The following is a 25,164-nucleotide window of genomic DNA, read 5'->3' as shown; positions in this document are numbered from 1 at the left end:
TAGGCCCATCTAATAAATCTCTGTCTAATCAATGCTTCATTTTGTTTATGTCAGTTTAAATTTGTTACAAGTTGAATGCAAATGAGCACTGTTAGAATTCCAAAAGGCACAAGCTCTTACATGGCTGTTTTCAGTCTGTGTTTTTAGTTGTATGGCACATAATGATGGCATTTGGGCTTAAAAAGCTAAACATATTTTTTCGTCTAGACCAATTAATTTAAAAAAGGAACAATTTCCTAATACTAGAAGCACTTCTGATCAGATATTAAAGAGATGTAATGCAAACAAACACATTTATATTTATTTTCTCACCCAATGAGAATCGATAAGGAATCGGATCGATAAGCAGAATCGGAATTGTGAAATTCTTATCAATTCCCATCCCTATTAGTTTGTGATTATAATCTTGCGTGTAACTGTAGAACAAGGAACAAGGAACCTTCAGACAATACTGCCCTCCATTCCAAAGACATGGCAAAGCAAGATTTACGAGAATCATATCCTCTTGCTGTTTCTTTTGGCTGCCTGATTGTCATCTTAAAAAAGATCACGATGAGTTGACTGCGACTATAATGAGACAGTTTCACAGGGCACACAGATTGTTGGTCCCTTCTCCCTACAGAATAGAACCATGTCTCCATGAAGGACACCAGGTAGATGGCCTCGGGAGACCATTCTGATTTCCGCTGAATGGCGGCAGCCATTCTAAAGATGCCCTCAGATAATCAGTTGCTGCTGCCCTAGGTGCAGGGCCTAGAGGGCACCTCGAGAGCTATTAAGATAAGGATGCAAAAACGGGGGAATATTGAACATCAAATCTGCCTGTTATTTATATGGATGCTTCATAATTATTTTTTTAACCGTTAACAGACAAGAATACCTTTTCTGATATGGGCAAAAGTATGCAACCCATAAAAAAATCTGCAATGTTTTGTTTTCATTGGAATAGAGGGCTGGCCAGAATGATTGCTTTCAGATGTTAGATTCCGATAATTCTTATGTTTCCGAAGATACATTTGAAGAGTTAAACGCTGTAAGGCCCCATCATTATTAAATAAAAGATTAATACTAAGGCTTATATTACATTGATGGATATGAAAGCACTAGTTATCGATTAGCATATAGCAGGCTTACAGGGTGAGTTAGTTAATCAGTTAGTTGTACCCTCATTGTCAAAAGCACGCAGCTCTGACAGGGATTTCCCAATCTGGCAGTGGTCCCTATTTATTTCCTTATGGGTAATATCCGGAGGGGTGACGTTGAAATATGAGTATAAAAGCAAGGCAAATCTAAAATACCAAGCATCGCTTTAGAGGGCTATATAACAAGGTAAGACCTGCATTCTAGCTCGTGTTAAAATGATTCATGCGAGTGGACCACTACACCATTAACTCTACAGCGGAAAGATGCCTGAATATGAAGTGGTCATAACCACCACAGATCGTCTCGGTGCCATCACTTGGGATCATGTCCACATTCAACTATTCGGGGAAGTTGGGGAGAGCAAACGCAAAGCTGTCTCTACTGAACGTTTTTTAGAATCTGGATCTGTAAGTATGATATTTTAAATATATTTTAGTAAAAATTTGGTCATTTGGCTGCCTTTGCTTATTTGCTCATTTGCTTATTTGACTACATTTAATCATCATGCAAGTAATTGACAATAATGTTTGTGTGATATGAACAATTCATCTTATAATGCGCCTTTCATTGGGCCTAATCTCACATTGTTTTCCTGATGTTAATGATGACGTCAATGCTCATGCTAATATTTAGAACTAATTACAAGCAACTATATCACACTTCTCTCTCGTCCTGTCCACCTGTAGGTCTTAAAAGGTACGGTGGACTGCAAAATGTCCATTGGCAAACTGCTGCGTATTCAGCTGGACAAAACCGCCGGTCTATTAAGAATCATTCCAGGGGGATTGCTACAAACAGCAGGAGACTGGTTCCCTGCCACGGTGGAAGTCAAGTCCCCTGAAGGAGAGACCTTCCACTTCCCCATCCATCACTGGATCACCAACAATGAAGTTCATGAGTTCAGAGAGGCCACAGGTACATTGAACTTACCTTACCTTAACCCTTACCTCAAGCAGGTCTTGCTGATATATATTTGTTACTAACCAGTATGATTTCTGTAAAATGCCTATAGCCGTTAAAGTTAGCATCTACATGACAATTTATTTGAGTACAATCAAAACGTATTCTTTACATATTGTTCCTTATATGGTGTTTTTATCTTGCGTTGCAGCTCGTTTAGAATTTGATGACAAAATGCTTTGTGTGAGAAAAACCAGAGCGTATGAGTTGAAACTGAGAAAGGAACAGTATCGGTATGTAATTTACAATTCAACATTTCACCAACAATTCAGATGCTTATTTCAATATTTGTGTGAGTGGCTTAGCCTAAAACTTAAATCCACTGAGGGGCTGCTACTTGGGCTAGAGTCCTATGGCTAATTATGTAGCCGACGCGCTCGCTGTATGCTGGCTGTTGTGTCAATAACAATGTCCAACTTCGTCCTTTTCTTTTGGGTATTTATTCCAAAGGCAGTACAAACATCAGGTCCATACATTTTCATCAATCAACGTATCTAACTAATGCACCAGGTGGTGGAGCGAGGCGATCGAGTTAGGCGCTCGAGTGAGCTTTCAAGCTGTCAAAAAAGATTATCTTTTTTTCGTAGGATGGTAATAATAATAATAATAATAATAATAAATGAAATTTATATAGCGCTTAATATGGTACTCTAAGATGCTTTATATATTGCCCTATGAAAACTATGTAAGACAGACTAAGAATGAAAGAAAAACAGAGGTTAAACATGAAGAATAAGGTGGGAGTTAGGTGGGGAAGGCTAGTGTGAAAAGGTATTTTTTGAGGGCAGATTTGAAAGAGAGGGTTGGAGAGACTTTGATGTGGGAGGGGAGTGATTTCCAAAGGGTGGGGGCAGCAACTGAGAAGGCCCGATCACCCCAAGTCCGTCGCTCAGCCCGTGGAACTTGTAGCAGGTTGGCAGAGATGGACCTGAGGAATCGGGAGGGGGCGTGGTGATGGAGGAGGTCGGCAAGGTAGGGGGGGGCTAGGCTGTTGAGGGCCTTGTAGGTGATGAGTAAAGGGTGGTAGGGGTAAGTACCACCTTTTTCACCTCTGATTGGTAAGAAGGGCTCTCCTCCAATTGATTATTTGATTTGGTTGCAGGCTGTCGGCTAGTCTACCACCAACAGGGGGAACCAAACTCAATCCAACAGTGTTAATAGCTTCATTAAATAGTTTCTGTTAAGCAGGCAGGATGCAATAGGACCAACACATCCCACGTCACCTCAGGGAGCCTTAATGAACTCTGTGTTGACTCATCTGTTAATTGTACTGGGCCCATTTTCCCGATAATGATGGATATTCGCTCGTACGATCATTCTCACGATGGATCTTTCGAACCATCGTTAAATTCTTTGGAGCGTTTCCCGAAACTCCTCTTAACATGAACGCGCATTCGCTGCACTCACGACGTTCGTAGGATTGTACCGGTCGACTGACATGGTCCTGAAACGGGCTATGACGCAGGGGGAGACGTAGGAATGTCGCAGGGAAATGGGGTTAAAAAGGGTTAAAATATCTCCCCATCAAGGCCAACCGCAGAGTAGCCTACGAAAAGAATAGTGCTGTTTTATTCAATGCATAAGTCAGCTTATGTAAACTTGAATAGGATAACTGTTCAGTGCTTGAGGGCCACAGAGAATTTACGAAACGTAGGCTGGTCAGATTTATATTCCAAGTTCACATTATCCTCACAAAAGTCCCCAAAACACCTAGGACTAATCTAAACACGATCTAAAGAGGCTAAGAAAATGGGAAAAATAAACTCCCCCAAAACAGCTAAGACTAATCGAAGCACGATTTAAACAGGCTATAAAAATGTGAAAACTATGACGGAAATCACTGTTGGATTGAGCTTGTTTACGTTGGTGGTAGAATAGACGAAAGCCTGCCGCCAAATCAAATAACCAATCAGAGGAGAGCCCTTCTAACCAATCAGAGGCGAAAAAGGCAGTACTTAAACCCAGGCCCCCAAGGAGCAGTGCATACTTTCGCAATCCACCAGTGCTCAGCGGCCAAGCCTGGTATTGCAGTTGTTTTAGCGGCTGTGGACGGGTCCCTCGATTCATGGGACCAAGAAGTTGATATCCCTGTTCACTCCAATACAAGTGGGGAGCAGCAGTGCGTCTCCGCAAAAAAAAATCTTGATATCAATCAAAGGCTCATAATTATCTTTATGCCATGTACTAATAAAATGTAAATTTTCTCTTTTCAAGACACAACCTCAAGCGTTTTATTAGTCTTTTTGTTTATTCGTAGAGAAACAAATAGTGAAACAGTCGTAGTGAAACAAAGTCGTTTATGATAATTGTTAAATCATAATTGTTGCCCAGATGGCAGGAGGAGTGTAATTTAAAGATCACATATAGAGAATCATCGGGGGGGTTGTAACTTATAGCCTACTTCCATTGTCGGTAAACAATGCGACTGTGCTCGCTCAGAGGGGTGTTCCACGAACGGAGGTTTAACACTGAGTTAACGCTGATCTCTAGGTTGATTGACCCTGTGCCGACCAACCCAGAGTTTTCGGTTCCACAGCCGCGGTAATGCATTAGTTCAATCAACTCGGGGTTGGTTAACACAGGGTTGTGCACGTCCACGCCAAACCTAAAAAGACGTGATGTATGGATCATGGAAACCCTGATCGATATGGCGAAACGGGCCCCTTATTTCAATGAAATGGAACTCCAGGTTCTCCTGGAGAGCTATGACGAGGAGAAGGACATTATCACAAGAAAAGGGAACGCTAAAGCCTCTGCAACCCGGAGAACCAAAGCCTGGCAGCGGATCGCTGACCGCGTAAATGCGTTAGTTACACGTCAAAAGCATGATCCTTAATATTTGAGCCATGAATATATAAATATCTCAGTGAAGCATTCTTAAAGATCCTACCACATAACCTCTTTCTTCTAAAAAAATATGTACTCCGATGGCTTCCAAGCGGTCAGCGGATCAAGTATAAAAAACATAGGCCTACAAACTGGTAAGCTTTTCCCACCATCGTATTGGTATAAATTTAAATAAGCCATTTTTTTAAGGCAATCGTGAAAAGGCCGACAGTCGGCAGACTGGATCTGGCCCTCAAATTGTCTTGACCCCGGTGGAGGAGCTGTTAATAAACATAAATTCAGGGTGCCGTGGCATGGAGGGTTACCTGGAGGTACCTACCTCCTCAGAGAGTCAGGGGCCATACCCCACTGGTTGAATGTAGGTTTTTGTGTTTTCTTGTATTTTAGATTTGTTTTGCCTTCGGAGTAACACATGCAAACTGTGTGCTTGCCACAGCGCATACTATTCCAAATGTTTCTTTTTTTGGTAACTGGGTAGAAAACGTAAAAGTGACAATTCATCAACTTCACAGATCAAGATGGATTAGTGCTTGTAATGAAGCCGCCGGCTACGATCGAACATTCTCCAGTGGATGCAAGTCCGTTACGACTATTTTGTACTTTATGTTGTAAATGCCTCTCGGCATAGTACTCAGACAATATAGCTCTTTGTATGATAGGAGGCCGATACAAATCTTGGATGGGTCATCTGAAACGACTGAGATGTGCTCTGCATCTCCAACATTATAGCCTAGATAAAACGACCATTTGCAAAAAACGGAGGGCTACACAAATAGTCTGGAGTGAACTGAGGCCAGGTCCTCGATTGGTAGTGTTGGCTATGTAAGGCTATTTAAATATATTAAAGATTTGCGCGAGAATCTATATCTCTCCACTCCAGCAAAAAGTCATTCGATATGCCAAGATGTCGAGCCGTGGTCTTATCAATCGCTCCCGGTGGATTGCACGTATAATTTGCGCTCCGATATCAACAGTTCTCTCATCAAAAGGGCATGCCATTGTGAACACATGAAATCTGCGATGAACGCCGGTTTGAATACCCAAATGTTTCAAACTTAACTTGCGCAAAACCTGCTCCGACCAGGTTTGATTCAGAGCATATGTTTCTATAGCAACTAACATACCGTGATCCTTTTGGAACGGAAAACCTAGGGTTACCGCAAACCCTGGGTAAACTTACCCGGTTATGTGATAAAACCGGCTTTGTGGAATACTCATCTGACCTCTCGCTTATGATACTACAATGCTAAAAAAAAGAAAATGCTACTTGATGTTGCCCTGCGCAATTGAGCTGTTTTCATAGGAATGAAATGGCGCTATTTTTTTATCCGCTATCCTTTCTATAATAGGTCCATGCTTAAACCCTACCATCCTACGAAAAAAAGATTTGCCTCCGGGCAGCAACACTGTCTACCTGGAGAGAGTTTCCTACTTAAATAGATTTGAATTGCTATGCAAGAGTGTGGCCACCTAGTGGACAAATTGCAGCGAACATACAAAACATGAAAATTATTCTTCCAATTTGTATAATTGATTCATTAGGGAATACTGTAAGATCACTTTATCTTGACCTCAGTGAAATTTGTTTGTTGCCGAGTCAGTGGGCCTAAAGAAGACATGAGATCCAATCAAAAAGTAGCAAACATCAAGATAAAGACCCTTTGGTAGCATAGCAGGTGTCGGGGATCAGAAATCACGATACAGAATATCTTATCGGGCATAGCTGAGACCAAATATCAGTTTGAAATGCAGTGCTAGCATTTTTTTAAGAAATCCCAAACCCAAAAATCTGGGAAAAAAAACATGGAATAAGATGTTATTATGAACTCAAATTGCCAACTAGGGGTTATACACCTGGTGGATGTTCCCATATTAATTGTAACTGGCAGTTTGGGGTTTCCAGATAACATAATTCAAAAGTTGTGACTACACCCCCCAATCTGATTTAAGATAAGGGAGGTAGCAAAATCCTAAACGGCAATATAGCCCTGCTAATTGAAAAAAAAAAAAGACAGAAGCAGGCATTTTTTACGTTCGGATTCTAGCTCCACAATGGTGTTTGGTTTTTCCTCTGCGTGAAAGATTTGCTTACTAACTATTAAAGGCCTCCCTTTACACATCAAAGCTCAAGTGTACAGTGCAAACAGAAGCTGAAGTTTCTTGTGTCTTTGAAGTCAACCAGAAGCATAAATAAATCAAATAAATAAATAAATTAAATCCTGCAGACTCACTCACGTATAAACTTACGCTGCATAAAAAAGTATCAAAAACACCAGGCGGGGGCAGAATAAATAGAACACACGACTTAAAGGTCCCATGACATGCTATTTTATGTATTCTTTAATATAGGTATTAGTGGGCAACTAACACAGTATTCAAAGACGTTCCCTAAATTCAGCCGTGGTGCAGAGTTACAGCCACTCCGAGCCAGTCGCATATTGAGCTTCCCCCAAATGCGCTGTTTCGGTGGGCGTGTCAAGGAGGAGGGTGGGGGTGTGGCCCTGAGCAGCTTGCAGCCACCATGCGCTCTGTTTACAGTGGATGTATCGCAATGGCGAGCCGCACACAGCCTTTAGCCGTGTTCTGTAAATATTCTAGAACACACGGGAGTCCTGGAGCTCTATATCTAAATATGATCATATAGCCTACACAGATATCTATATCATATAATATATATTATCACGGCCAAAAGCTGTGTGAGCCGATATTATGAATCTCAAACGACCGCGTTGGGTTCTCCGACGTTCCTGGTTCTTCAACGTCCACATCAATGTGAATACACACACTGTAACGCAAGTGTTTCTTGTCGGTTCTTTGACGTGTCTTGTATTTCCTCAACGAGACTGTCGTGGGGGTTATCTGAGCCATGGTTGAGAAGGAATTGGGGGAAAGGAACTTTGATTTGACTCGCTGAAGTCCATGAACTGCGACATGCCGCCGGTTGCCGCGAGGCACCATCGCCCGGCAGCGGGCAGCCGGCAGCAGGCAGCGCGCGGTTCAGTCGACTTCAGGTTGATGTGAAAGTGGAAGAACCAGAGACGTCGCAGAACCCGACAAAGTCGTTTGTGATTCATAATATCGTCTGGAGGCGCACACAATATGTTATATGATATAGATATCTATGTATATGATATTATTTAGATATAGAGCTCCAGGACTGTAACTCAAGTGTTGTACACTTCCTTGTTATTTGGATAACCGTTCTGCTGTTGGTGTGACGTCGGACTCTCGTATCTGGTATTTCTACAACGAGACTCGTATTGGGGGTTATCTCAGCCAAGGTTGAGAATGAATTGGGGGAAGGAACTTTGGCTTTGACTCCCTCAAGAACATGAACCACGACAAGGAGGAGAAAGGGATCTTTGCCGGGCAGCGCTTATGCACCTCCGCCGGTGGTCCCTCAGCGGGGCTCAAGCGGGAGACATTCGCCGCCAACAATCCCTTTCTCCTCCATGTCGTGGTTCATGTTCTTGAGGGAGTCAAAGCCAAAGTTCCTTCCCCCCAATTCATTCTCAACCTTGGCTGAGATAACCCCCAATACGAGTCTCGTTGTAGAAATACCAGACGTGTTATGCGCCATCACACCAACAGCAGAACGGTTATCCAAATAACAAGGAAGTGTACAACACTTGCGTTACAGTCCTGGAGCTCTATATCTAAATAATATCATATGATACATAGATATCTATATCATATAACATATTGTGTGCGCCTCCAGACGATATTATGAATCACAAACGACTTTATCGGGTTCTGCGACGTCTCTGATTCTTCCACATCAACCTGAAGTCGACTGAACCGCGCGCTGCCTGCGGCCGGCTGCCCGCTGCCGGGCGATGGTGCCTCGCGGCAACCGGCGGCATGTCGCAGTTCATGTACTTCAGCGAGTCAAACCAAAGTTCCTTTCCCCCAATTCCTTCTCAACCATGGCTTAGATAACCCCCACGACAGTCTCGTTGTGGAAATACAAGACACGTCAAAGAACCGACAAGAAACACTTGCGTTACAGTGTGTGTATTCACACACACATACACACACACACACACATGTGGCGCTCGCACGGTCGAGTCTCATTGGCGGGCCAACGTCTCTGGGCGGGCCAGGCAGAGTAAGGGGAGGAGCTGAGATTCCTCATGACGTCATGAGCACAGATTTCCAAATCAGCGCGCTTGAGCCTCCGTTTTTTCAAAGGCGAGCAGAACAGCTAGTGCTCGTTTTACACCAAACGCAAGTTTTAGCCACTGGGGGACCATAGGCAGGCTAGGGGAACTCATATTTATGTTAGAAAACCTCATAAATTGAGATTTTCATGTCATGGGACCTTTAAGAATAGCCAAAATGTGGAGTGGCAAATAATATTATATATTAATATAGGCTATATATTATAATTATTATAATAATAATTATAGTAGCAATGTTTTTGGAAAAATTATACACAGGTTTATAATGATGCATCAATTAACTTTGCTATCCAGAAATATATAAAAAAAACAATTTATGACGGAAGACACTGATCTAATTAACTTCAGCTTTGGTCTGTGGAGCCCCCACGGAAGATTTATTATTCTCGGGAAAACATTCTTTAAATGTTCTGTCTATTCATAACAATCAACTAGGCTACCTAATGTAGTATTGACGGTATTGATTTGTTATTATCAAATTGTACTTTCAAAAATATATTGCCCAGGTGGAACTTTTATGCAGAGGGGATTCCTCACTGTATGAAGATTGACAAAGATCATGGTCTGCCTTACGAGGTCCGGTTCTCCTTCACAAAAGAAACCGAGTTTCGATTCACCGCTTTACAAGGGTAGGCCTATAGTTTTTTTGTTGTCTTTTTTATAATTGTTTATTATTATTATTATTGTATTATTGTTAATTGTGTTAATTATTTATTTGAGACAAAGAATTTCCACACTTCAATAAATGTGGTAGGCCTACAATGCTGAAAGCTTCTGTGTTTTCTCTGTCCAGGCTGATAGAGCTGAAACTCAACGGACTAGCGGATTGTAAAGAAGAGTGGAAGAGCATTGATGCCATCGGCACCGCCTCCCACAAAGGAACTCCACTGTCTGGTATCTGTTTCACGTTAAGTTGAAGGCTCATGTAGGGTTTAACTTTAGATATTGAAGGCTCTGAAGGTATGATGGTAACCGTTTGAGTCCCAATTTGATTGTGATTCTGTAAACATTGCGAAACAATAATACAATTTAGTTGACTTTATTGTGAGACTTATAAACGTATGGATTTAACGTTGGGGTTTGAAAGGTCCCTCATTGTTTTGTAAAACAATGTGGTGGAACAGAACATAGCAAAGTTCATTGAAATTGACTATTGGTAAAAACAGTATAACACCCTCTGTCACAGCTAGCCTGGGCTCAGATATCATTAACGTTTCCGTCTTTAAACAAGAATTATAATACGAATCAATTCCTGAGTTAAAGAGATGATACAATCCTGCCTGTCTCGGTGTGAGACAATTTGGATTTTAGAGCGCTATCAGCTAACCCCCCTTAGCGTCATCTTGGCATATCAGATTTAATTAAAAATATATTTTTAATTAAATCTGTTCTAATCTTCTGTAAATGCATCCACACAATGTCGTCTTCTGTCTGTAGAATACGTTCAGAAGAACTGGAAGGAGGATTCTCTTTTTGGCTACCAGTTTCTAAACGGTGTCAACCCAATGGTGATCCGTCGTTGTTCGGAGTTGCCGGTAAACTTCCCTGTCACCGATCAAATGGTGTTCCGCCACGGTGGGAGGAGCCTAGCAGAAGAGATGCAGGTGTGTGATTCCCCTGAATGGTGATCTTTGAAGGATTCAACATGGTTTTAAGGTGCTTGAACAGCAAACGGCCTCAACAAGCTCCAACGCACAACCATAGAATGTTGGGCAAAGTTCGCCAACTACGATTGGACATGTTGGGCAGCAAAAAATGTAATCCGGGAATAGTCGATGTTGGTTATTTATGCCGTTTGTTGCTCCATCTTTACATTAGTGTGCTGCTACAGTACCATTATCCACAAGTAAATATGGTGAATAACCAATGTAACACTATAACCAATGTAACATGTACTTGATAAGTTGTAAGGTTAAGGGTTAGGGGTTAGGAAGGCTAGGAATAGGCGAAAATGTGAACTGCCTTAATAGATATAAACAGTAACCGGTTAATACATTATTTCTTACATTTGTTTTTTTATTTTATAAAATGCTTACATTATACTAGTTATTGGCAGGATCAATGGTGTGTTCCTCAATCCTCGGACGCCAGACTTCCGAATCGAAAGTCGAAGATCTCCCAGCTTTCATGCGGCATTTCGCGCAGGAACGCCCCCTTTTGTCTTTCTTTTCTGGAAATCTGAGAGTAGACCGAGAGCAGTGATGACGCTCTCACCTAAATGGCTGCGCCCGTGAAGAGATTATTTTTTGGTATTTGTACCACGTAGGTCATTTTAATGTCGATTTTAAATGCTCTTACAAACTTGATTACATTGCTACTTTGTCCAGTCACCAATTTATACATTGCATGGTCATGCTGTGTGTGCAATACAATGTAAAGTCGTGGTGTTTGTTTTTGGGCTGGTTTGCTAAAGAGGCTAATGTAGCTAACAAAAAAAAAAATTCATGACACAATCAGAAAGATGAACAGGAACGCTATAAATGCTCCGAGACCGGATAGGATATCAAAAGTGCAACTCTGAAGTCTGGCGAAGGAGGATTCAGGAACAGACCACAAGTTAACGGACCCGCCGTCGACACACTCTCGCAGCTAAGACGTTCTGTCTATAGACTATAGAAATTGCCATAAAGAAGTTAAGAGACAATTTCCCATGTTGACAACGCAATGGCATGTTGTTTATTTGATCATATAAAAAACGTTAACTTCAAACATCGCGCCGACCATCATATCAACACACAAGTCGCCCGATCTTAAAGATAGATACTTTGTTGATAAAATGTTATATTACTCTCCTCCTTGAGCCTCCCGAAAAATCTTGCCATATTGATATCCCCCTCCTCCCTGCCAACTGTTTTAGTTGTTTTATTTTTCTAATGTTTTTTGTGTATGCTATGTGTGACTGTGTGCTGCTGCTGCCTGTGTTGGCCAGGACACTTGAAAAATAGATTTTAAAGCTCAATTACATATTTTTCTGGTTAAGAATGAAAGGTAGCCAATGTACAATCATGCCCTCGCACCCCCCCCCCCCCCCCACCCCTTCTCCCTCTCCCCCTCCCCCACAGAAGCCTGTGCTTTATTTCACTATGGTTAGGTAGTTTGCTGCCTTTGCTGTTGTCACACTTTGTTTAGCCACTTTTTAGAGTTTAACACGGTTTTAAACTCAAGAAGACACGTGACGTCTTAAGCTCCATTGCTGTGTCATATGTACTTGGTTTAACCTGCAGCTGCGTTTTACCTTGATCTCAATTGCTGTGTCTTCAGAGAAATTCACATCAGACACTAGAGGGCGTATTTTGTGCGCGTTAGTCTAATCTCGAAAGTGACGTGGTTTTAGAGGAGACTAAACCAGTTTGCAGGATGAAACAAGGCTCCATCATAACCGACACACACACGCGCAGAATTAGTTTTATGAATTATTATTAATAGGGATGATGCATTCAGGGACGTCCCTAGGAATTCTGGGCCCCCTGACAGAATTCAGTTATGGAGCCCCCCCCCCCAACCCCCCCAAAAAATACATAGATTTAAAATATATACCGGTATATAATATATATAGCCTACATTTTTAATGTTATATATTCATTCACATTTTATAATCAGTAAATATTGGGTAATACTGGGTCGAAATTGGGGAGTCATAAAATTATAACATATTATTAACTTACCTTGGCTACTTTGTACACTAGATAGTTAGTTAGTATTTAGTTACACATTTACCTGGCTTGTAGTTACTATAGACAGAAATAAGCTAATAAACTGTGACCGTGCTGCTCCTAGACTGTCCTTCTCCCCTTCTTCTATTTCAACCTCACTGGTTTCTTCTGTGGGTTCATCATGGCTTGAAGAGGGCCCTGACTCGAAGATACATCATCTAATTCAGAATATGTCTCATAATTATCTGAGCATATTAAACAATGTTGTCAACAGTCTATTTGATTGGATTGAGCTGGGCATGACTAAATATGTATTTGTATGTTTTGATTTGCTGCATTAGCCTACAATAAATAGCAGCAATTAATCTAAGGGTAGACTACTAGTAATTTTAGCTGATTTAAAACTAAAAAGTCAGCTAAAATGTAGGTACCCTTGGTTTAATGTCTGCTAATATTGTAATGCAGCCAATCAAAATATTCAAAATCTGTTTACATAACTGTTATTATCATGCTGGCAAGCAGTATGGAATGTTAATCATTGCATTATCTCCATGGTCTGGGTGAACACTCGATTCTGATTGGCTGGAGGGTAGGTTAAAAAGTGTTAATTTACACCTAGGAAAGACGTTGACCTTATGAAGACGCTATGGCCACGTTGCTTGGCAACGCCTGCATACGGGAGATATTAAATAGTCCGCTCGACTTGTAAAAAATCATGTAGCCTTTTTGTAGATGGATATCATGTGAATGGTAATGCAAACAATCTTTTCAGTTTTATCATCCAGTGCAGGCTGTAATTATTTTAGCTACAGCAGTGCTAGCTGCTAGGCTAGGCTTGTTATCAGGTTGCTGGGAAAGTGTAGAGGGAGGGATATACCTTTCTTGGTAAAAAAATGGGTGACGAACTTTCGGCCGCTTTGAGCTCTTTCCTCTCTCTTTCCTCTCTTTCCTCCCCTGACAACCTGATTACTTAATTTCACCGACCGGGATACACACAAACTGACTTTAGACTGCTAGTTTACGACACTAGCAGTCTGCACTTGCTTCACAACGATCTTCCTGGCTGCTACTTTGCTCTGCAGTAGCGCAAGACTTGGGCTGTTCTGTACCAAATAATGACAAAGGAGAGGGGTGATAATAGGGTGAAGACTTTCTAATGATTTTGTAAAAATGGAGAAACAAACCACAACAAAACAAACGAAACAAACCACCTGAATTTGATGATTTAATCCGAAAAATAAAGCTTCTTTTTTTTCGTATATAGTTTTAATAATACCACCAGTGTCCTCTGAGGCGCCCCCGTAAGTGCTGCGCCCCTGGAATCATCCTAATTTACCCCCCCCCCCCCTAAGGACGTCCCTGGATACATTTACACTTATTACACCAGGTAGGCCTTCAGTACAATACAGGCTACAATATAGGAGTTGCTTAAAGTGCCCAACTAAAACTCTACAAAGAACAGATTATTTGTATGTAAAAATATAAATGAGGATCGTACCATTCAACGAAACATAAAAAGATCAATGCTTAACTAAAATGGTCCTAACTCTCCTCCGAGAATTGAAAGGCGTGACATTACCCTAATTACTCGCATAGGCCTATTAGTTCGTCTTCATTTAATTAAGTAATCACGTTTGCATACACACACCAAGAGAAAACAATGACAAGTAATTGATTGACGTAGGTGAGGGCAGATTCCAGACTCAGATTTCAACAAAAAGTAGCCTAGACTATTTCATAATGTATGTCAACATTATTATCGTTTTTATTTATTAAAGTTTTATTACATCAAAGTTCACTTTACATTCCCATTAAGTTTTTGTTGGTAATTAGCTATAGCACAAAATGCATCCACCATGAAGTTCAGACTGCATCTGCTCTGGGGTATACTAGAAATCAGAGTACTTTCAGTTTCCGAGCAGTTTAAACCGAGTCAGCTAGGAATCAGCTGATCCTGTTCGAGTCGTTACACAGCAATCACGTTCAACCTCGTGCGCAGCTGCGTGTTAAACTCCAAAACCTCAGTTTTAAGGAGTACGGTTTTAAAGCGCAGCAATGCTAACTGACAGAGCAATTGGCCCAATGTGTTGCATTTAAGGAGTTTTAACCCACCAAACAAGACAAACAAGAGACACAAACAAAGCTTCCACTTGCTCGCAGGATTTATTCTGCGGTAACGTATGGGGTCAGAACAGTCTCATTAATAATGAATGCACAGAGAAGGATTCACAAATATATTTTCTGATTTATATATAAATTACTCTCTTCTCAGAAATACATTTCAATGCACACATAAATGGATATCGGTATGTATAAATGTAAAATAAATCCGTGAACAAAAATAAGTTTCACAAACACATTTCTGATCCATACACAAATGTACCTTGTTTTAAATAAATGTAATATAAATCCATAAATATATTAATTTAAAAAATATTTGCAATTTTCATCACAATGTATTTGGATGTTGTTACATTTATATACAAACTGTTAAACTTGTATTTACAAGACGTTTTTCATTTGTGAACTTATTTGCATTTGTGCGTGAACTGGTCTGTATTTATGTGTGGATTTTTGAGACTCTCCTGACGTCGCTAGATTCACAAATGCATTTTTTTCAACAAGGAACTCTGTGTAGCCAATCAGATGCCTCCCTCGTTTTCAGCCAATCACATGGCTGCAGTTCCGACCTCTGAGTCCAGCCTCCGAGCCTCCCGGTTCTCTGTCAAATGTCTACTCTATCGGAAAGAACATGGTTTTTTGAATGATCGTACATAACAATCTCTAGGTGGTGAAGAAGTAAATGCTGCGTCACGTTTAGCTACACACTTTTTCCATCTAATTTCGACTGGGTTTTGGGATTATCTGTGCCGTTAAAGTAGTAAACGGCACCGACGTAAAACCCAGTCACAGCAGACATGTGGTTGACTGAAAACGAGGGAGGCATCTGATTGGCTACAGAGACTTCCTTGTTGAAAAAAATGCATTTGTGAATCTAGCGACGTCAGGAGAGTCTCAAAAATCCACACATAAATACAGACCAGTTCCCACACAAATGCAAGTAAGTTCACAAATGAAAAACGTCTTGTAAATACAAGTTTAACACTTTGTATATAAATGTTACAACATCCAAATACATTGTGATGAAAATTGCAAATATTTTTTTAATTAATATATTTATGGATTTATATTACATTTATTTAAAACAAGGTACATTTGTGTGTGGATCAGAAATGTGGTTGTGAAACTTATTTTTGTTTATGGATTTATTTTACATTTATACATACCGATATCCATTTATGTGTGCATTGAAATGTATTTGTGGGAAGAGAGTAATTTATATATAAATCACAAAATACATTTGTGAATCCTTCTCTGTGCATTCATTATTAATGAGACAGTTCTGACCCCATAGTAACGTGTCCCTGTGGTGTTAATGATCCCCTGGGCACTGTGCGCCATCTAGTGGCTCGGTGAGTCATTCTAGCGAAAGCCGACATTATCAAATTAGATTATTATAGTCAAATACAAAAAAATAAAGGGGTATTAGGGGCATTAGCATTATATTTTTACTAATGCCCCAAATGTATTTATATTTTTAACCCTTTACACACAATAAGGAACTATTTTTCTAACCCATTACATTACCATGCTAAAACTCGCGCACGGAAACTAGAAATAGATGGCACAAATTAGGTTTTAAATTGTTCAGCAGTTGCATGTATAAACAAAAGCATCAATCTGAGATAGAACTATCATAGAACACTAGGTTTTCAGGAACACCATCGTTGTTAAAAAAAACAAAAAAAAACGCCCTATTGAAACATGTTGTTAACTCATATTTAAACAGAACGGCAACATATTCCTGTGTGACTACAAAGTCTTCACAGGATTGAAAGCAAACAAGGTTAATGACAAGCAGCAGTACCTGATGGCCCCACTCGTCCTGCTCCACAAAACCCCTGGGGATCAGCTGATGCCCATAGCTATCCAGGTAAGGGGTGATATTAACACAAAGTACCATCCCCAAATTATGGCTGATGTATGGAAACTTCATGGAATAACTATAACTGCATGGAAACTTTGAGGAAATCCCAATATCAATCAAAGTGATTTGTCCAATTCATTCTGTGAGCTCTGTGTCTTTTCTATAGTTGAAGCAGGAACCATCAAAGGACAACCCCATCTTCTGTCCTACCGACTCAGAGTACGACTGGTTGTTGGCCAAGATGTTTGTCAGAAGTGCAGATTTCCAGGACCACCAGCTTAACTCCCACTTGCTCCGCACTCATCTTCTGGCAGAAGTCTTTTCTGTCTCACTCCTGCGTAACCTCCCCATGGTGCATCCACTGTACAAGGTGACTGTTGTTTTGCATAATCTCATAAACTCCATATAAAATGGTAATTAAGAGAGCATTACAGTTAACCTTTCAATATGATAGATCTGGAAAAAAAATATATATTTTGTTTTCCTTTTTTGGGCTAGCTCCTGGTTCCCCACACTCGCTACAACCTCCAGATTAACGCCCTGGCCCGAAAACTACTCATATCTGACAGTGGAATTTTCAATACGGTAGGGAGCAGACCGTGTGTATGCATCTTTCGGGCCTTAAAGAGGAACCGTCACGTTCAGCTGTATAAGAGAGAACTGCTTCATATGCCTTCTCAAACAAAAATTGCAGTCTTCAATAATTGTAATAAAAGTAGTTGGACCATTGATGTTATTTTTCTACACAAGGAGTATACGAATACCTGATCAATAATGAACAATGGTCCAACATTTCAGAATTATTTTTCACAGAAACATTTCATGTTGCAGACCTTAATTATTTTACAACACAGGTGTGACACAGTAGGAAGGCCTACTTTTTTATGTGCGTAAATAGCCAGGCAAGGCAGAACGCCTTCAATGAAAAGATAGCATATGCGTTATTTCATATCACTTCATGAAAAATATGCATGTGATTATGATATTGTAACAAACCTTGCGATTCGTTTATTTGTGTTCCTTTCCAACCTGATGGTTAGTATAACAATTTGATTGCTTCCCAAGTTCACCTCTTCTGGTGGAAAGGCTAAGCAAAAAATCCTGCAAAGAGCCATGTCATATATAACCTACAAATCGCTCTGCATTCGGGATGACATCAAGGAGAGAGGGCTGGAGTCTGTGCCCCACTTCTACTACCGAGACGATGGCTTCAAAATTTGGGACATCATCAAAAGGTAATAGACACTTATGGAACAGAATAACTGCTTGTTGTGTGATTTGAGAGGTTCATTCGTATCATGTAGTGTGTGGTATTGTAATTGTGTTACGAGTCAAAATGTATTAGCACCTTCTATAAAAAATCTAGACCCCGTAGCTGCCGCCATTTTATTCTTTGGCACTGCTACTGTACGTGTATGATACAGGTTTGTTCAGGGAGTGCTTGCCTACTACTACAAAGATGACTCTTACGTCAAGCGAGATATGGAGCTACAGTCCTGGGTTATGGACATCTTTGTTCATGGATTCCTTTACCGGCCGAAATCTGGTGAGCTTCAAGCAAAATATATTCGATCATGTTAGGTGGTCGAAAGAAAAACATAATTATACTGGGAATAGGCAAACTGCAGAACTAATTTTCACTAATCCAACTAACGTTTTCTTTAATATAAAAATACATAATAATCAGGAATGCCGGAAAGCTTGAACACTGTAGATGAGCTGGTGAAATTCGTCACCATGGTGATCTTCACCGGTTCAGCCCAGCACGCTGCAGTCAACGCCGGCCAGGTCTGATATTTTCACTAATCTGAATCATTATTTGGTCTCTTCTTTACAATACTTTTTTTTTTGGATCCACTTGTTTTACGTATTTGTCGAAATTTGACAAAAATGTGAACTCATAACGATTTATTTTTAGTTTGACTACGGTTCATGGATGCCCAACACTCCAACGACCCTACAGCGCCCCCCACCGACCACCAAGGGAACTGCAAATGAAAGCTCCCTCCTGGGAACTCTCCCTGACGTGAACGTCACCGTTAATGGCATCTCTGTCGTGTGGCTGCTCAGCAAGCAGTCCAGTGATTTTGTAAGTTGTTATGAATGTAGAATATATACGTACATCCTGCAGTTTTCAGTAGATCTATGCTTACTTTACTTCCTTGATTCCGTATACTTATTCCCTGGAGTATTTGCGGTATACTATGGTGCTGCCCCGAGTATGTTATTCAAGTATTTAGTGTACTGAGGCTTACTCCCTGTCATATTTATAGTATTGTGAGTAACAGTTATCTTCTGTATGCATTATATTCAATGTCTTATTAATTAATTATTAGTTATTGTGTTCTATTATCGGCCTATATATTTAGTGTGTGTGTGTGTGTGTGTGTGTGTGTGTGTGTGTGTGTGTGTGTGTGTGTGTGTGTGTGTGTGTGTGTGTGTGTGTGTCTGTATCTTATTATATGTATTTAACATGTGTTTATCCCGACAGGTGCCCCTTGGCCGCTACCCTGAAGAGCATTTCTCTGAAATAATTCCACGTCATCAGATAAAGCTCTTTAAAGAGGAGCTTGGACGTTTAAGTTCAGAGATTAAAGCCAGAAACTCGGGTCTGAAAATCCCGTACACGTTTCTGGACCCAGCGTTGCTGGAGAATAGCGTAGCCATCTGAGTAGCGGAGCTAAGGGGGGCAGGAGGGTCTGGTGGTCCTGGGGGTGGACTCCCAGAAGGGTTGGGTTCAAACTCCATTGTCTACGCTATCTGCTGCCTGCAATATTTTTTAAATTTTAATAATTAAATTCTCAAATCTTTAGAACTTTGAGGAACAATAACTGATAATATGTCGAAATGTTTGTTACTCTGAAATTGTTGGTTCCTGAATTTTTTTTAACATTAGCCAAGTGTTGTACATTGGAAATACTCCATTGTGAATGCTTCATTACTTCTGCTTATGTACCTCCCTCACCACTTTTTATTTCACTATCCTGCATCACTTTTACTTGCTAAACACAATTCATTCATGTTTAGTTTTGTTATAGGTCAGTTTGTTGTTTTCATATATTATTATATCATTGTGGGGATCACGACCGTGGTCGCCAAGTGCCGCAACAGATCCTGGGAGGGTCGGCGGCACCACCAGGAGGCAGTCGTCATTGTGGGGGATAGTATGCGTGTGTGGTGTGTTTAATGAAAGCAACTCTCAGGGCAACCAGAGTTGCAAACTCCAATAACCTGGGCTCCAGTTTGGTCATTCCCGTTCTGCTCCACATTATTATTAAAAACATATTTTTCTTCACAAAATGACTGTTTTTTTTTGGACGGCGGACTTTGATGGGGCTCAGCCTTTCTCTGGCGGAGTTTAAGCCCCCACCAGCTACGGTCTTGTGAGTTCCCAGACCAAAGAGACGAAATGAAAATTAGCCACTGGCAGGTGCTACTTAACCACTTTGGTGACTGTGTTACAATAGACTGCTGCAGAGATGTCTAGTGCAACAGTTTATGGGCCCAGTCATGCAGGACAAAGATGGTTCAGACTTTGTTCGACGGTGATGAGAACAATTTTGAACTCTGGGAAACTAGGTTCCTCACGCACATGGAGCTGTGCGGCCTCAGAGAAGTTATCTCGGAGGACCCGGAGATAGATGAGGACGACGAAGCAGCTCTCGCGGAAGATGAGGCAAAGAATAGAGGCATATGCAGAGCTAGTGCAATGTCTAGACAACAAGAGTTTTTCATTGGTAATGAGGGACGCGAAACGTGAATGAAGAAGAGCACTGGAGATTCCTCGCGAGCACTACGCGGGAAAGGACAAACCCTGCGTTGTGAGTTTGTATTTTCACCTTTCCTCGCTCCATAAGGCTAGCAATGAAACTGTCACTGACTATATCATTACAGCAGAGGCTATAGTCACGTCATTGAGAAGAGCAGACGAGAAAATTAGCAATGGGCTGCAGATAGCCATGGTAGTAAAGGGGCTACCGGAGTCATACAAGCCATTCGTCGTGCACATCACCCAGACAAACGCCATTGTGACGTTCGGCGAGTTTACAACAAAACTGCGAAGTTATGAGAGTACTAAAAATAAGTGTGACATGAATGTAGAAGAAGACAACGTGATGAAGACTAGCGGTGCAACGTGGTCACGTGGTAGTGGAAGAGAAAATAAAATGAACCTGGCTGATAGTGTTACACGTGCAGTAAAAAAGGACACATGGCCAGGACATGTACTTCCATGGTGAAGGTCAATAGGACCTGATTTAGAATCCCCCTCCCCCTCAGTCAAAATGGTTTCACCCATCACCTGCAGCGCAGCGACCCCTCAAAAAATTTGCCCTTGGCAGCAGACTGCACAATGCATGCAACAAGTACAAAGTGGTTTTGAGAAGAGAGGCAGATTTTCCTGAGCAGTTTTGAAGTAAGTTTGACCAGTGACCACCACGTCGAAAAAGTACATAATCAGACAACCCTGCAACGACCTCATTGTTACGGTACAAAGTTCTTGGTCCAGCTAGGTGGATTTCTGATCCTCAAAGGCCTGGCCTGGCTATCAGAGACAGTGTCAGGTGGTTGATCAGTCCCTGCGATACAGTCCATTGTTTCATTAGAATCGGAATCTGTGCTCAACATTGACAGCGCTGACAAATGGGAGGGTTTCCAGATCCTTCCGTCGTCCAACAGGTAAGTGTAAGGTCCTCTCTTTGTCACAACACTCCTTGGTTTAGTTCTCCTTTCTTGACTCTCCATGGCTTCCTAACCCGTACTTTGTCACTAGGATGGAAGTCGGTGGAATTGGCGTGTCTCTTGGCATCTGTGTATTTTTTCATCTTTCGTTGTTTATCCTTTACTCTTTCACTGTCAGATGGGGGAACAGGCATGTCTATCACCTGAAGCTTTGTTCCCATCAGTCGGCCATGGAGCAGTTCTGAAGGGGATACTCCAGTGGTAGAATGGTTACTAGTTTCCCTATAGTCCATGAGGTATGTTCACAGGAATGGCTTCCAGGGTTTTCCTTGAATTGAAGCAGTTTGTCTTTCACACATCTGTTAAATCTCTCAACTTCCCCGTTAGCTCTTGGGTATTAAACTGAAGATATGTGTTGAATTCCCCTCTTTTTGAGAAAGTCAGATAACTCAACAGAGGAATTGTAATTGTAAGAGCTTGATGATCAGTATGTACCAGAAATATTCTTCCCCACAGCCAAGTGCGCCACTTCTCAGCAGCCCACACGCAGGCTAACGCCTCCTTCTCTATGATGGAGTATTTCCTCTATGCATCAGACGGACTGCGAGATGCAAAAGCAAGTCTGTTCTGCACCATTACTGTCCAGCTGAGTCAGAACAGCACCTACACGTCTGAAGCATCTGTAGAGACCAGTGGCGGGTGACTTTTACCATGACGCCTTCAATGCAATCATCCTGATTTAAACCACTTTTCAAATGACTTAATAATGACGTCAGGGTTATTGCCATGTTGATGTCCCAATATAACCCTGGCAACTGAACGGGCTTTAAGAATAATGTTTTTGAAGCTGTAAAGTATGTGCTCCTTTCCTAGAACCTGTGCTTGATTTAGAGGACTTTTGCAATAAATTCATATATATTCAATACTACCAAACTAGAACCAATTCAAAACAATCACATGTCACTTTAACGAACACAGGTATTTTTTTTTTAAACCAAAATAATATTAATATAGGCTTTACAAATGTTACACCTTTCCTGTTCCTTGGCTCTCAGACCGTAGTCGGGGAGCACAGGGGAGACGTTACCTCCAGGGCCGATGTCCTTTCGGGGGTAACACCCTTCACTTTAACCGGCATTGGGTCTGTTTATAGGTCGGAAGACACGGGCACGGATTCTTGGCGTTTGGTACTTTATTTAACAGTACACGTATACTCGAAAAATATGGAGGTAGATTTGTGTCTTTATTATGCAATCAAAAATAATAGGTTTGAGAGCAAAACTTTCCACACTGCAATCAAAAAATAGATTTGAGAGCAAAACTATCGACACTGCAATCAAAAAATGTTTTATTGCAAGATAAATTAATGTGATAAAAAAATTATTAATGGGAATCCTAAAGTTTTGTTTGCAAATCCCAAAGTGTTGTTTGCGAATCCAAAAGTTTTGTTTGCGAATCAAAAAGTTTTGTTTGCGAATCCTAAAGTTTTGCTTGCGAATCCAAAAGCTTTGCTTGCTGTTGAGCTGAATCTCGTGGGCGGGACCTACGCCGAAAGATGTAAGACACGTCTCTATTGGCCAGTCTTGATCGGAGTGACAGCTTGGCAACATCCACAGTTAGTAACGAGAGAGGGAGTTTTGAAGTCCATGATGAGACAGAGCGGGAATCGGGAGCTCCCTCTCTCGTTACTAACTGTGGATGTTGCCAAGCTGTCCCCTCCTCTCCTCTCCTCTCTCCTCCTCCTCTCCTCTCTCCTCCTCCTCCTCTCTCCTCCTCTCTCCTCCTCTCTCCTCTCCTCTCCTCCCCTCCCCTCTACTCTACTCTCCTCTCCTCCCCTCCCCTCTCCTCTCCTCCCCAAACCATTTAACCTGATACCCCCACAATAACCCTTCATTTTGGACTAAACCATTTAACCTGATACCCCCAAAATAACCCTTCATATCTGGATCAAACCATTTAACCTGATACCCCCACAATAACCCTAGATATCTGGATCAAACCATTTAACCCCGAGAGGAAAGATATCTCCACATTGAAGTTAAAAGTCAATTAGTCTGAAAATAACAAAAAATAGTGTCATATTGTTTTTCTAAAATTAGAATTTCTCTTGTTGTTAGGGCCAATTTATTCTTCGTTTTATTTTATTGAAAATGACCTCCCCCTGCTGGCACTTTTATGTTGGTTTGAGATGCCTCCTGGAACTCAATGTAGGTAGACAGGATGTGAGGCCCATTAGGAGATCGCATTATGAAAACATCAGCCACGGTCGGGAGAAATTTTTTACCACAAATACAAACTAGAATACGAACACGAATACAAACACGAATAAGAATTGCCTATGTGAATTTTTTGTGTACGTTTGTTTTGTTCAGCTTCTTTATTGTTTCTTATGATTTAGCTTCTGAAGCGATTGTGAAGTGTCTTTGAGCACTGGGAAAAGCACTACATAAATGGGATCTATTAATATTATTATTAATTATTGTAGGGCTTCTAAACTGTTTTCTCATGACCTTTAATTTTAATATTCTTTCTCAGCTTTTTTAAATGGAAATTTAAGGGGGGCGGCAGAAAAAGTTATTATTTAAGCACTTACATGCTGACATAAAAACACACAAAATACCCTTCACACTGTGCATAGAGTGTTGATTCACAATGTGTTTAGCTAACATAGAAAATAGAGCACTCAGTTTCTACATTTCTACACAGACCTGTGTTATTCCTCACAGGTAATTTGTTTCAACAAATCCCTTCACCACCAAAGATTCAAACTGATTCAATAAATGGGGCCGTTTGAAAGCCAGTGAACCTTTAACATTAAACCTGTAAAGTCTGCTACAAGTCGTCTTGATATTAATTTCATTCATACGATTGCTGGGTCCAGGAGAGTCTGCTCTCTGCTGCTGCTCTGGGCTTCAACACACACTTTTTTTTTTTAGAAAAAGTTGTGTTAGTTTTGAGCCACTCCAGTCTGTTTGAAACTCTTACCTCTCGTCTCTGGAGGGGCGTCCATCTTTAAATTCAGGAGGATAATCCATAGAGCGGTCACTCTTCATGGAGACACAGCTGGGTCCAGGGGAGTCTGCTCTCTGCTGCTGCTCTGGCCTTCAACACACACACAGCTGTTACTCAGACTAATGATGGAGTCATGATGTATCACTGCTGAGCTCTGAGATGGGACAACAGTCACAGACAGAGAGATCCTCTTCTTACCTCTTAGCTTTGCTCCGGTGGCCATGTTCCCCAGACAGAGTGGTCTTAGAGGTAGGACCCCCCCTCCACTCTCTCCTCATCCATAGTAGACTGGTGACCTGGACACAAACACAACTCATCCATCACTTCATTTGCCTTCTGAACTTTAGCTGTATATTGAGAGAGATCATTGTGACTGCGTCACACTAAAGCATTATGGACGTCAGAGACCGTCAATATGAACCCCACAACATAACCACACTGCCCTCACTACAGTACAGTAGTGTACAGCAGATGAGAACTGAGAGATGAGAATTAAACACCTTGGAGACTGTAACTGTGCTTAAACTACAACACGAAAAAAATATACAACATACTTAAAAAATGCATTGTGGTAAAATAAAAAAAAAGTAAAGAACGTTTGAATAATTTCTCTACTGGAACAAAGTCTGAATTCTGTCACTTCACTGAACCACAGATCCCACATAAATCAACTGGTGAAGCTCAACACATCGATAGGGTA

General features: G+C 41.1%; 2 protein-coding genes across 2 annotated transcripts in view; one reads left to right on the top strand and one right to left on the bottom strand.

Annotated features, from left to right (window-relative positions):
- Nucleotides 1-24,992, bottom strand: part of LOC132455191 (NACHT, LRR and PYD domains-containing protein 3-like) — a 381,632-nt gene extending 356,640 nt beyond the window's left edge. The window contains exon 1 of the mRNA XM_060048992.1: nucleotides 24,769-24,992. Coding sequence (XP_059904975.1) covers nucleotides 24,769-24,781 — 13 coding nt within the window. The 5' untranslated portion in view covers nucleotides 24,782-24,992. The remainder of the gene's footprint in view (nucleotides 1-24,768) is intronic.
- On the top strand, nucleotides 1,224-20,675 carry LOC132455199 (polyunsaturated fatty acid lipoxygenase ALOX15B-like). The gene is made up of 14 exons (XM_060049006.1): nucleotides 1,224-1,550; nucleotides 1,830-2,058; nucleotides 2,255-2,336; nucleotides 9,638-9,760; nucleotides 9,925-10,025; nucleotides 10,569-10,735; nucleotides 16,635-16,778; nucleotides 16,939-17,142; nucleotides 17,271-17,357; nucleotides 17,838-18,007; nucleotides 18,197-18,318; nucleotides 18,460-18,560; nucleotides 18,691-18,861; nucleotides 19,264-20,675. The coding sequence occupies exons 1-14, from the start codon at nucleotides 1,407-1,409 to the stop codon at nucleotides 19,441-19,443; spliced, it is 2,025 nt and encodes a 674-aa protein (XP_059904989.1). The 5' UTR covers nucleotides 1,224-1,406; the 3' UTR covers nucleotides 19,444-20,675.
- Nucleotides 24,993-25,164: the final 172 nt, after the last annotated feature.

The sequence above is a fragment of the Gadus macrocephalus genome, chromosome 4 (genome assembly GCF_031168955.1).
Source record: "Gadus macrocephalus chromosome 4, ASM3116895v1".
NCBI lineage: Eukaryota > Metazoa > Chordata > Actinopteri > Gadiformes > Gadidae > Gadus > Gadus macrocephalus.
Note: the sequence above shows the minus strand (reverse complement) of the source record. Positions and strands in the feature narration are given on the sequence as shown.